Source organism: Mastomys coucha, unplaced genomic scaffold (genome assembly GCF_008632895.1).
Source record: "Mastomys coucha isolate ucsf_1 unplaced genomic scaffold, UCSF_Mcou_1 pScaffold21, whole genome shotgun sequence".
Taxonomy (NCBI): domain Eukaryota; kingdom Metazoa; phylum Chordata; class Mammalia; order Rodentia; family Muridae; genus Mastomys; species Mastomys coucha.
The window spans coordinates 185,345,334-185,359,853 of NW_022196904.1; the positions used below are offsets into that span (position 1 = coordinate 185,345,334).

At 37.0% G+C, this 14,520-nt stretch overlaps 1 protein-coding gene across 6 annotated transcripts in view; it reads left to right on the forward strand.

Moving 5' to 3' along the window:
- Nucleotides 1-14,520, forward strand: part of Shoc2 (SHOC2 leucine rich repeat scaffold protein) — a 93,819-nt gene that overhangs the window by 46,771 nt on the left and 32,528 nt on the right. For 5 of the 6 annotated variants that reach the window (XM_031390671.1, XM_031390672.1, XM_031390673.1 and 2 more), the window contains exon 3: nucleotides 13,440-13,577. The exons of the other annotated variant lie outside the window; for it this stretch is intronic. In XM_031390671.1, coding sequence (XP_031246531.1) covers nucleotides 13,440-13,577 — 138 coding nt within the window. The remainder of the gene's footprint in view (nucleotides 1-13,439; nucleotides 13,578-14,520) is intronic. 6 annotated transcript variants of the gene reach the window in all.

Sequence of the window (14,520 nt, forward strand, 5' to 3'; positions counted from 1 at the left end):
AGATATTTACTGGCCTATTATCTTGGGAGTCTTCACTCTCTTCTATACCTATTATCCTTAGGTTTGGTTTTCTCATTGTATCCTGGATTTCCTGAATGTTCTGGGTTAGGAGCTTTTTGCTTTTTGCATTTTCTTTGACTGTTGTGTCAATGTTCTCTATGGTGTCTTCTGCCCCTGAGATTTTCTCTTCTATCTCTTGTATTCTGTTGGTGATGCTTGCATCTATGGTTCCTGATTTCTTTCCTAGGTTTTGTATCTCCAGGGTTGTCTCTCTTTCTGATTTCTTTATTGTTTCTATTTCCATTTTTAGGTTCTGGATGGTTTTGCTCATGTCCTTCACCTGTTTGATTGTGTTTTCCTATAGTTCTTTAAGGGATTTTTTATGTTTCCTCTTGAAGGGCTTCTAGCTGTTTATCTGTGTTCTCCTGTATTTCCTTGAGGGTGCTATTTATGTCTTTCTTAAAGTCCTGTATCATCATCATGAGAAGTGATTTTATGTCTGAATCTTGCTTTTCCGGTGTGATGGTGTGTCCAGGACTTACTATGGTGGGAGAATTGGGTTCTGATGATGCCAAGTAACCTTGGTTTGTGTTGCTTATATTCCTTACACTTGCCCGGCATCATCTGGTTATTTCTAGTGCTGCCTGCCCTTGTTAAATCTGACTGGAGCCTGTCCTTCCTGTGATCCTGATTGTGTCAGAACTCCTCAGAGTCAAGCTGTCTCTGGGATCTTGGGATCCTGGGATCCTGGGATCCTGGGCTTGTCAGAGAGCCTGGGAGTAGAGCTTCCTCTGGGTGTTTTGGGACTGGCTGCAGAGTTTGCACCCAAGGTCTGCTCAGGGCACCAGCAGACCAAAAGAGACTGGAGTCAACCCGAGCCACAGGGCTGGCGGAGTTCCTGTGTGCCTGGTCCCACTGGTCCCAGTTACTCCAGGTGTTGGGAAGAGGTTGTGTCCTCCTCACCTCTGATCCTGGGTGTGTCAGAGCGCCTGGGAGCAGAGCTTCCTTTGGGTGTTGTGGGACTGGCTACAGAGCTTGCGCCCAAGCTCTGCTCAGGGCACCCTAGTGTTATTTTCAATATTACCTTAAATAGTAAGCTTTAATCCCTAAAAGTTTTAAAATTCTTTTAGTTTTTCCAGGAGCAATAGAATTGCTTTTATGGATCCAGACATTATTTACTAAAAATCTCATTTGAGTGTTTTTGAACAAATGCCAATAAATAACTTTATAGGAACAGGAGATCAGTAAGAAATTTAGAGAGTAGGAAGTGAACTATTACAGATTGTCAGGTCTTTTACCAAACAATAAATACCTGGAGGATAGAAGCTCTCTTCATTGTTCAAAGAGATAATAAGAGAAATAGAAACAGTATTGAGCCAGAGAAACATTAAGATTGCTAGTTTCTGTGTTGCCTGAAATAAGTGGGAGGGAGACATCAATCATACCCTTAGAGCATGTTACCCAGTGACAGGGGTGCAGTCCTTGCTGTCCATGTCCCTTCTTATATGGGCACTTGCTTAGAGGATTCCACAGACTAAGTCTTTAAAGGCATAGGAGGGAGGGAGGGAGGACTGAGTGTCAGATTGTTCTATTTCTCTAAGTCTGCTTGTTGGTAGATCCTATTTAATCAATATTTCAAACCTTTTTTTTTATGTCTGTGCATTACATTTGGGTGGAATTTTTGTTCTATATTTTCTTTTTGTCTTGTGGGGCTTTTTTTCTTGGGAAAACTCATTTTTAGTAGTCTTTTCAGTATTCTTGTCTTACCGTTCTGTTATTTCTTGCTTTTGTTTCTTTTCTTCATCAGAGATCATACTTTCTATATTTGAATACTGGGTTTCATTTTAATTGGATGCCAGAACATTGTTACAGCATTGTTGGATCTAGGTTTTGTTGAATTACTTTAATACTGGACATACAGTTTGGCATACAGTTCTGTTACTTGGGAATCAGTTTGATTCTTTGTGTTTTCCTTTTAAGCTTTGGTTACAATTATCCTTTTGTTTAGATCTAAGTTATTCTCAATATGCCTTTCTCAGGACTCTTTCAGTTAGACTGTATTTTATGAGGGCTTTTCTAAATGGCAGATGTTTAGACTTTTCCCAGCCTTGCACCACTACTATAGGGAATTATTGAGTTGCTTTTTTGTTGGCTTTTTGCTACCATTCCTCATTTGCTTTTTATATGATGATCAGAGTGTAGGCAAATTCTAGGTGGGACTTCCTTTCAGGTTGCATGAATCTTATACTGCTGTGTGATTGTCTCTTACACTTCACCTTAAAGCAACTTGTAGGCACTTCAGTTGTCTTAACTAGTCCTTTCCTGCTTGTTTTGTAACTTGTATTCCTCTTGGGCAGTAACTTGGTAAACAGAAGATTCATACAGTTTTCCTTGGTCTTGGAGAACATGAGCATGTTTAGCTTGTCTACTGCCCCGGCACCATTTTCCTACATATTGTGTTCATTTTCTAGTTCACTGTAGCCATTGTGGTTCATATGACGTCTAGTCTCTGCTGATTGCATGGTTTGAATGAATTATGTGTGATGATTGTGGATGATTCTCCTATCACCTCTCGTAAGTGTTAAGTTTGTTTTACATCATAGTTAAATTTCCTTCAAGTTATTGTAATCTTGTAGAGATTGAGATTCAGCTCTTAGGTATTTTGTTTGGTTGTGCCCTTAAAAACCTAATAAACATCCTGTGTTCTTACACTGATTGGTTTTTTCCTTTCCTCTCTTATATACCCTGTTTCCTAATCCTATTTTGGCAGGGCTAAAGTTCCAAACTGTTTGGTACCATAGTAAGTCTGATCTGCTCTTTTTGCTTTCAAACTATTGTTTCCTTTTCAGGCTCCTCATAATCTCCTCTCACACATACTTATTTTTATGTACTGCAAATTTTGGGACTCCATTCTTGGTTTTTCTTTTCCTTTGTGCTGCTGAAGTTCCAGTTGCTTCAGTATCTCTGAACCTTGTGCTTATGCTTCTCAGACGAATAGAATTCTGGTGCTTGATGAGATTATTTTCCACAAGCATATTTACAAGAAATGTCATAATAAAAAATGAGGATTTTATGTGATTCCTATATTATCTCTTCTGTAACAGCATAACTCTTAAAACAGTAATAATTTGTTTTTCAGTTAGAACTATTTTCAATGGACTTGTAAGTCAAGATTCTTTTGCCCAGGTCTCTTATCAGGCTGTTAGCCAAGATTTTGGGTGATATCTGAAGGCTCATTTGAGAAAGGTTCCACACCTAAGTTCAAAATGTCATCATCATGGTCAGCTGACAGTGGGACCCTGCTTCATTAACGATGACAGCTTTGAGAAATCAGAAGAGGATAGCAAGGTGGAAGTCACACTCTTTTTTTTTTTTTTTTAAGATTTTTAAAATTTTATGTTTATGAGTACACTTAAGCTGTCTTCAGACACACCAGAGGAGAGCATCAGATCCCATTACAGATGGTTGTGAGCCACTATGTGGTTGCTGGGAATTGAACTCAGGGTCTCTGGAAGAGCAGTTGATACTCTTAACCGCTGAGACGCCTCTCCAGTCTTGTAATGTAATCACAGATGTCACATGTCATGTCATGTTTAACACATTTTACAGTTCAGTCCACTGAAAGGAAGGGGGGGTAATTATTTAATCAATACATGAATTTATCCTGAAAGAGAAGTCACTGTGAACTATTTTAGAAATGCTCTTAAAGTTCTCTGCCTTTAGGGGTTGAGGTCTTTCTACTTCTCTCAGTAGTTCTTACAGTAAGTACTATGTTGATTGCTACCTAGTTGGAATGACCTACCCTAGACTCTAAGGTTTCTTGCCTTTTTGTAGAACAGCCATTCAAATCTATGAGAAAATGAGCTTTTGGAACAATTTTCTCATCATTTGTTTCAAAGCCTTAATTTATACTTCATTATTTGGTCAAAATGGGTCGTATTCCTTAGTTGATAGTACATGCCAGTTTTTTTTTCCCCTTTTCCCCTCCCATGCCTTAAGTTCTTATTTTTTAAATATCTACTTATTTTATGTGTATGAGCATACTTTAAGTTGTAACGTGTATGTGTTTATTTTATTTTTTGCTTCTGACTGCCCTCATCATTTACATTTTCTGTCTCTTTGCCCCATTTTATTTCTACAGCAGTTACATCCTATTCTCTTGTCCTGGTCCCATGCTCTTTCTAGTGTAAGCTTCTGAATACTGAGACTTGCTTTCTTTTCTGCTAACTTGGAGTAGGCACACATTAGTTTTTCTTTAAAAAACAAGTTAGTGAAGTCATAAAGTTAAAGATCATTAACTAGTTGGCTATGTTGGCACATCAGGAGATCTTGGGCTTTAAAGGTTTGAGGCCCACCTGGCACTGCAGGATAGATCTTATATAAAAGCAAACAAAGCTGAAGAAATCATTACCATAAATGGCCTTGAAGATCCAGAAGAATGGCTCTCAATGCTGAAATTTCATAAGCAAGCAATAAAGGGCCAGTTTGGAGTACAGATCCTCTTTAGCCCTTTAATAACTTGTATGTAGTCTTACTAAGTGCCAGTTTCAAAGGAATGCCCATTTGATGGATTGTATTGTAGTTTGTTTCTTCAACATCCATTGTGGAACCCAGCAAAGAGAAGGATTGTTTAAATTAATGCCCAGGTAGTAATAATTTATCTTCCGTTAAGTTTTAGAAATATGTGAGACTGTATAATAGTCATTAAACTTTGTTACTTGAATGGTCATGTGTAAGTGTGTGTGTGTGTGTGTGTGTGTGTGTGTGTGTGTGTGTGTGTGTTTTAATTATATTGAAGTCAAAGACTATTACAAGCCTCAGGATCTGCCAGGTCTCAGAAACTGAGTCTGGAAGCAGCTGATTACTGGTGCTCCCACAGGGGAGGAGGTAGGACTCCTCACTTCTTCTTTCTGCTTGATGATCATGAGTCTACATTCAGTAGGTTTACCCTCGGACAGCAGAAGTCACATTACCATTGTCTGGATGTTAACACTGTCTGCATCGTAAACTGTCATTTATGTTACAGTCTAGTTTGAGTTATCACCTTTGGGAAGAGATATGCCTGGCATATTTTATTGTCTAGTCAGTGTTATGCCTAGAAAGTATAGAAAACATTTTTCTAACTCTTCTCTAGAGACAAAAATATTTTTAAAAAATTGAAATACTCCCAGCACTTGGGAGGCAGAGGCAGGTGGATTTCTGAGTTCGAGGCCAGCCTGATCTACAGAGTGGGTTCCAGAACAGCCAGAGCTACACAGAGAAACCCTGTCTCGAAAAAAAAAAAATTGAAATACAATTATTTTATACTTTAGAAAACTTCTGTAGAATAAAATACACTATAGGATAAAATATGTTTTCACTAAAGTATGTTGAAGATTATTCATTTTTGCAAGTTTTACAAACCAAACCCTCATGCAGTTTTTGTCATAGTTTAGATTAAATGTTCAAATAATTGAGGTAATGCTTTTGTTTATCTTTTTATTAAAGAATATTTACAGAAGCTTGCACCTGCCATTAACATACAGTGCAGCAAATGTTTGCAAACCATGTAATCAGCATCTCAGGTAAACAGATTCCAGTTCCAATCACTGATGTGGAATCCGTCATTACGTCTAACCCTGTGCCATGAAGATCATGGGGCATGTGAACTTCTGCACAAGTACATTAACCTTTCTTGATTGTATAGGGAAGAAGTATATATACATATATATGCTTTTTTGTGTCTGGCCTCTTCTACTGGCATTATTTTTCTGTTGTGTAAGGTTGGAGCATGTGTATTTGCATTCCTAACTGAGCAACAGTGTGGAAGCACCCACATTTAACCCTTTCTAACTGAGCAACAGTGTGAAAGCACCGACATTTAACCCTTTCTAACTGAGCAACAGTGTGGAAGCACCGACATTTAACCCTTTTTAACTGAGCAACAGTGTGGAAGCACCCACATTTAACCCTTTCTAACTGAGCAACAGTGCGGAAGCACCCACATTTAACCCTTTCTAACTGAGCAACAGTGTGGAAGCACTGACATTTAACCTTTTCGCTTTTCTTTGGTGCTTCCTAAATAGCAGTTAACACAAACAGTACTCATATACTAACACTGATTTCCATAAACCTATGGACTTGTTTGTATTAAAGTTAGCAATAACATTGAGATTGCTGAGCCTGTGATTTTTCCCCTACTTTTACCACTTTTTCTTGTGTTCTCTGGGTAGTTTTTGCTCATTTTATATATTCTAGCCTTTTAAAGTCTACTCAGCCAGACTTGCTTTTCTCTTTATTTATAATTATGTGTATATGTTATAGTGTGTTCTTCTAATGTTCAGGTCATAATTTGCCACAGTAGATATTTAAGGTTTTTGAGAATTAACACCATCGCATCACTAGCTCCCCCTGAGCTCCCTCTTAATAAAACCACCTTATACCCTGTATACTTACACCCCGTGAGATACTCACAACTGTAAGCGCTGCACACATCAGAATGCCAAAAAACAAAAACACTGAGAATCTCTAATTTAGCTGAGGATTCTTATCCAGTGTTAGTAGGAATGCAAAATGGTTTGCCCATTTCGATGACATGCATTACAAAGTTAAATGATGTCATCATAAATTATTTATCTACGTATGCTTCCAAGTATAATACCTAAGTGACTTAAAATTTGTGTTCACATTAAAACTTACACATGAATGTTTTAATTAGCACCTTTATTGCTAAGAATAGGAAGCAACTGAATTGCCCTTCATTAAGTAAATGGATAAACTGTCCATCTATGTAATGGGATACTGTTCAGTGACAAAATGAACTACCAAAGTGCCGAAACTAAGGAGGACCATTTGGGTTTAAGTGGAAACTAGTCCACACATTGCCTCAGGCATCAGGACTCATGGGGAAATGGTTGTTGGCACAATACGGGGTCTGGAGAGCTATTTACATACAGAAGAGCCTTCAACAGCAAAAAGGAGTTTGGTTTAAAATGTTATACTGCCTGCTGAGTTTGAGAAATATTGCAAAGTACTAATTAGCTTTGTGGAATCACAGCTGCTCCAAATTTAACCATATTCTTTGAACTAACTTGTTTTATTTAGTTGCCCTATCCATTTTAGATTTGGTGTGCAACTTCCTTTATATTAGTGGAGATTTATTTTAGTTGGAGTTGAAACTACTTTTAAGCATTTACTATTACAAAAGATAATGACAAGCCAACAGTGGTGGTTCATGCCTGTAGTCCCAGTATTTGGGAGGCAGGCGCAGGGGATGGAGAATTTGAGTCTTATGTGAACCACATAAAGAGACCCTGTGTCAAAGTGGGGAAGGAATGGAATAACAAAAAGTTTTATTCTGATGTGAAGAATGTTAGTATCCAAAATTAATTTTTCTTTCAGTTAAAATGATGTTTTGCACTAAGCACTATAAAAGATGTGGGAAAGAGATATAGGTGTATATTTCTGTCTTTCTAGAGAAGACAGGAAGAAGGAGGGGAGGGTGGGGAGGAGCAAAGGAGGCTTTTGAGGTGCTGGTAGCTGCTGACACTTGTGCTGTTTTCGGAGGGATCCGGAGGAGAATGATACAGTTGAGAAGGGAGAAGGTGATGCTTCAGGTTGAGGACCATTCACTAAGCCTTAGGATGTTAAATAGCCATTCTGACTAATGCTGAATAAAAGGTATTGAAAGACTCTAAAACATAATCAAAGAATTGGCCTTAAGTTAGTATTAGTCAGCTTCCAATGAGCACTATACCACTGTGTGGCGAGTATTGATGCCTTAGAGCAAATATGTCCCATTTCTTCTGTTTTGCCTTAAAACATTTCCATTTCTCATGATCTTACTGCTATTAATGTATTGACAAAACTGATATCTATTGTATTAATTAAAAAGAAGCTAGCTGTGTTCCTTCCCTGCTCCCTTTATGTTGATTAAGTTTCTGTATGTATTACTTTCCTTTTTTCTGAATTTAGTTTAGTATTTCTTGTAAATCAGGTCTAGCGGGTACAAGTACCCTCAAGTTTTGTTAGTCCTACAGGTCTTTGTTTCTCCGTTACTTTTGAAGGGTAACTTTATTGGTAATAGACAAATTATAGGTAGGTGATCCCCCTGCCCTGCCTGTGTTTTAATATTTCACTCTACTGTTATCTTTGCATGGTTTCTGAAGAAAAATCTAATGCAGGTCTTAGTTTTGTTCTTCTGTATGTAGTTTTTTTTCCCTTTTCTTTCAAGACAAAAATTTACTTACTCTTTAAAAAATTTACATTATTCCATAAATTTAAAGGGATAAGCTGTTCAATAAAAGCTGTTTATATTTATATACATACACACACATACACACACATACATACTAAGACACACAGGAAGTACTTTTTTAGGGTAGAAGGGATCCAGATAGTTCCTACCGTGTTAGAAAAAAAAAGTTCCATGTTGCGTTATCATGTTCCTTTAAAGCAGAGGATGTTGAGAATCTTTTGAGTTACAATATTTTAAAAAAGATTCATGCAAAATTCTGTCTGTACATTCAGGAACAATAATATTCCTGGGTCAGTTCTCTTGTGCAAAGGAGCCTTAATTTTCTAAGATGTAATTAAGGCATGAGCTAATATTGACCACTTATTTTACCTAAGTGTTAATAGTCAGAGAGGTGTAGCAGTCAAGTAGCTAAGCTGGATTTCTGCCTTAATACATCTATTGCTCAATCTGTTTCTTCCATGTATTAGAACTATTGGGTATTGGCAAAATGAGAATTTTATTACTGTAGCAAATGATAGAATATGTTGATAGAGAAAGTCCTAATGTCCTAACACTAACCTTTGGCATCCTATAATACAATCCTCATGATTCTATTTGTGAATACAGGTGTATAGAGGGGAGCCCTGAGGTATTTATATGGTATTTATTAAGAGGCCCATCTGACGTCGGTCTACTGAACCAGAGCAAGCAGCGCAAATTTCATCCAGTGGATTGCGGAGCGGGCGGGGGCTGGTCTGAAATTTTCTGTTGCTTTACATGCTTGGGTGAAATCAAGGACTTTGTGCTGCCTTTGCTCTGAGAGCCTGCATGACAGCTGGAGAGAAGGACTGTTTTTAGGAGGTGTCGTTCTTGCAGACGCCTCAGTCATCTAACCTGTATCCACAGTCTGGAGCAGCTCTGAGGACCTTTGAGCGGTTCCTTCTAAGCTACAGCTTTTATGTCTGATAAACTGAGTCTGAGAATTCACTTACTCTGTAGTTTTTAGGTCATGAATTTTTCTTTGTCCTCAAGTCTCTGAAGATTGTTAACAGGAGTTGCCAATCCATAGCCTTTTGGTTAGTATTGTGAGGAATGTTGACTTCAAGTTTCTTTTATGTATCAGAATGAAAATCAGAGCTAAATTAATGTATACATTTCTTCTCTGTTCCTTACTAGGATTTTTTTAAAACTAAGAGTTTTTTAATTTTGTCAGGTACTTACATCAGTCATCAAATAATTTTTTGTGTTTAGAACTGTTGATGTGGCGAATTACATTTATTTAATTTTTCAAACACTGAACCTGTATTGTATATGTGCAATTGATAATTCTTAGGATATGTCTCCTTTTTTTTTAAACATTTATTTATTTTTATATCTAAGTACACTGTAGCTGTCTTCAGACACACCAGAAGAGGGAATCAGATCCCGTTACGGATGGTTATGAGCCACCATGTGGTTGCTGGGATTTGAACTCAGGACCTTTGGAAGAGCAGTCAGTGCTCTTAACCGCTGAGCCATCTCTCCAGCCCCAGGATATGTCTCTTGAGTGCCATCTATACATAGTGTATGTGATGTTATATAAAGAGGGCATTGGCCGTTAGTCTATAGGTTCCTTTTTTGTAATGGTTTTGACTGTTTGATATCAATCAAAGTAATCCTTGACTCATAAAATGGCTAGTTTGGAAATGCTTCCCCCTTTGCAACTTTTTGTGAGAGAGACGTAAGGGTTAGTTAGTTCTTGTCTAAGCACTTGGGATGAGTCTCCAGGGAAACCATTTGTGCCTACAGTTTTTAGAGGGTGAACTTTTCAGTTACACATAATACTTATCTAATGTATAAAGTATCATTGAAGCTTCATATTTGTTGGGGTTTGGTAGTTGTATGTTTTTTTTATTATATTGTTCTGTATAGCCTAAGTTTTTGAATTCACGATTCATGATTATTTTAAACACAGTAGGCTGGGCTGTAATCTCAGCACTTGAGAGGCAAAGACAGGAGGATTGTCACAAATTGAGGATAACCTGGTCTACATGGTGAGCTCTGGGCTATTTAGGTATACATAGCAAGACTCTGTCCCCCTACCAGAAAGAATAACAACACAACAATAAAAACAACAAAGCCATAAGAACTGGGTTGAGTGTGGTGGTGCATTCTTATAATCTCACCATTTGGGAGACTGCAGATCATAGGATCAAAAGTTCAAGATCAGCTTGGACTACATTGCAAGGTTTCTCTCAAAACCCCCAAAACAAAAGCTTGTAGAATATACTCTCTTATTCATTCTTAATATTTGTAGTATATGTTTTCTCTTAACCTTTTTTATCATTTCAATTTTATCATTTCAGTTTTATAATTTAAAATTTCAACCATTTTAATATTATAATATTAGTTTTTTCTAAACAACCAGCATTTACATACATTGATTTGTCTCTATTCTCTTTAATTTTATCGATGTAAACTCTTGTATTGATACATATTCGTATTTTGTTTGCACTTGCCTAGGTACTGTCCTTCCTCCGAGATGAGGGCTGCCTTGACACTCTTCTTATCTAATGTAAAAATGCATCTAGCTTTTATATTGTTACAAAGTAGATGTGACGTAGAATTTATTTGGAGGTTTAGTGGTATTAAGTGTATTTGTATTGTCCAACTATCATTATTATCTGGCTACAGAACCTTTTCATCATCTGAGAACAAAACTGTGTGCCCATTAAACTGCCACTCTATCCTCTTCTAAACCTAGTCCTCTTTGAGCCCAGTAACTACTGTTCTACGTTCTGTCTAGAAATATGATTAGTTAGTACCTCATTAAGTAGGATCTTAGATTTATAGCCTTTTGTATATAGCTTATTTCACTTAATATATTTTTCAAACTTAATCAGTTTTAGCATATATCAGAAAGCTACTCTTCTGTAGAGCTGTGGAAATTTACTATTAATATATATATATGCCATTTTGCTTATTCATTGACTTCTAGACATTTGACATTATACTTACTTTTTGACAGTTAGTGAATAATGCTTCTATGAGTACTGTTCTACAGGTGTGTGTTGTAATTTTCAGTTAGTCCCTGCTTCCAATTTTCTGGTTTTTAGATAGTTCTAGAATTCCCAGAGTTAGAATTATGTGGTAACTGTTTATTTATGTTCATAATTTTTAAAGAAGCTACCCTACTGGTTGCCACAGGAACTATAACAGTTCTTATTCCAATCAGCTGAACCCAGAGTTCTAGTTTTTGCACATGCTCAGCAGCATTTTCTGTTTTCCAATAATAGCTATCCTAACGGAAAAAGTGATGTTATATCTTTTAATTACCTGATATTTAGATGATATGTTGACTCCTTTCACCTATGGTTATTGGCCATGTATGTATCTGTCATTTGAAAATTTAAACAATATCTTTAAACATTTTTATTTTTTATTTTTTGAATAAACTGGAGGCTGGCTTTAAATTTATAGACTTTCTTCTGTCTTAATCTCCTACATGTGAGATTATAGGTTGTGACACTGTGCTCAGCCTGAGCCAGTTTTTAGATTGGCTTCATTGGGGACTGAGAAGGGTGTTAGATAGTGTTTATTTATACATATATGTGTATACATTTATGTATATGTGTATGTGTATATGTATGTATATGTGTATGTGTATATGTATGTATATGTGTATGTATTCTGTATCAAGTCCACAATCTGTAAATGTCTTCTCTCACCGGGTCTCTCTACACTTTCGTGATAGTATCTTGATAAGATCAAACTTTGATGTTTTGTTACCTTTGGCTATAAATGTGTAAATTAGCAATCTGCCCCACACTCTTCAGACTTTGATAGTTTTACTTTTTGTCAGTCTCCAACCTCTTGCCTCTCATTATTCTGAGTTTTAGGCCAACCTGCTCCACATTGCAAGCTCCAGGATAGCCAGGGCTACATAGAGAAATCCTGTGTCAAACAAAGAAACAAACACAAATCATGTGCAGACCAACAAATCTATTACGAATAGAAAAAGGTCTTAACAGACTGTTAGGAGAAATTTGAATTCTCAGCATACGTCTTTCTAACCCAGAAAGAATAGGGTAAAAAAATACCTCACTTTCTATTACATTGAGAAGGATTTTTTTTATTTGAAATACTGAGTTAGCCTTTTGTAGAACATTGGAACATGCATTTTGAAAGCACACATATAAGGATGTAGAAGATGTCTCTAATATGTAGTGAATTTGGTTAATAAAATTAATCAGTTTTTGAAAAATCTTAGAGTATATTAGCATTTTTGGTCAAAATATCTGCTTAAAAGGAATTGTCTAACACAAGCTTAGATGGAGGGTAGTTTGTATGTAGTTCAGTGACAGGAGTGCATGCTTAGTATATATGACGCCTTGGGTTTAATCCTTGGGACCAAAAGACAGCACCAAGAACATACAATATAGAATGATTACGGAATGACGTCCAGAGACTACCCCACCTTGGGATCCATCCCATATACAGTCACCAAACTCAGACACTATTGTGGATGCCAACAAGTGCTTGCTAACAGGAGCCTGATATAGCTGTCTCCTGAGAGGCCCTACTAGTGCCTGACAAATACAGAGGTGGAGGCTCACAGCCAGCCATTGGACTGAGCACAGGGCCCCCAATGGAGACGCTAGAGAAAGGACCCAAGGAACTGAAGGGTTGCAGCCCCATAGGAGGAACAACAATATGAACTAACCAGTACCCTTAGAGTTCCTAGGTTCCATCAACCAAAGAGTACACATGGCTCCAGCTGCATATGTAGCAGAGGATGGCCTAGTCAGTCATCAGTGGGAGGAGAGGCCCTTGGTCTTGTGAAGGTTCTATGCCCCAGTATAGGGGAATGCCAGGGCCAGGAGGCAGAAGTGGGTGGGTTGGTGAGCAGGGGTAGGGGGTAGGGGGAAGGGAGTCTTCAGAGGGAAAGTGAGGAAAGGGGATAACATTTGAAATGTAAATAAAGAAAATATCTAATTAAAAAAATATAGAATGATTATGCATTAGTTTATGAGCAGCATTTTTAATTTCATCAGCTGTTAGTTATTGAAATAAAAGTTTGGGATTCCAGTTTGAGCTGAACTTTTCACAGCATGAGTGTCTTCAGTAGATAGATATTTTACCATTTTGAAGAAGTTGAACGTAGAAATCATAAATGTACTCCCTTGCTTACAAGAATTACCTGGTATATTCTTTAATGCCTATTATTATGTTGATCAATTTACAGGTGAATTATGTAACCTCATTACCCTGGATGTAGCTCACAATCAACTTGAACACCTTCCAAAGGAGATTGGAAACTGCACACAGATAACCAACCTTGACTTGCAGCACAATGAACTACTAGACCTCCCAGATACAATAGGTATGAGGGGAGAAGGAAGAGCCTGAGATCTGTAACTACATGGCTATGAAAAGGACTATTTTTGGTCCATTTTGGTAATACAAAATCAGAATTATCAAAACAATAATAAAACTTTTAAAATAGTCTTTTAAATCACTGTTCTATTTCTTGATAAAGCAACTAATTTGATCCTTGGAAATGAACTCATTTGGGATTATAAAGAAAATAAAACATTGCATTAATATATATTTACTGCCGGATGGAGGGATTTGTGTTTAGTTTAGAATGTCACAGGCTATTAATATGAATGTGATTCTTTCTTTACTAAAATACTACATTGCAAAATAAAATCATTGCTGTCTAGGTTTTAAGACATGACAGTATAGTTTAAAAGTTGTTCATTTGTAATGTTGAGTTGGTAAGAGATGCTTTGAAGATGGTTAAAATATATTTTGAGGATTTTCCCAAATTGCAAACAGTAGAACTAAGCCCTGATAATATTCTATACTTGTGTAGTCTTGTTTTTTTTTTTTCTAATTGCCTAGAAATGTATATAAGCCAAGAAGGATATTTTTATAAATTCTTTGTTATTTAGAAACATTTTATCTGTTCTTGATTTATATAATAAATATAATTATGTGAAGAGGTGCTGTTAATAAAACATTTTAGGTTTATAGTGATGCTGTCGTTTTCAATAATTCCTCTGTTTGCTTCTGTCAGGTATTTAGAGGAGCCATTTTGATAATTTTGTGTTCAGTGCATGAAGGTTTTTGTAGTCTCTTAGATGACACAGAGGTCTGGTGGTGTCTTGTTGGAGGACTAGCTCACCTCTGGCTTACTTTATGTTAAAGGAGTTAGCCCCGAAGAGCTCTACCTTGGCAGGACGTAGATTTAACTCTTGATAGAAACATGACACAGTCCTTCAGCTGCAGCTTCTGTTTGGGGAAGTTCTCTTGGGACAGAA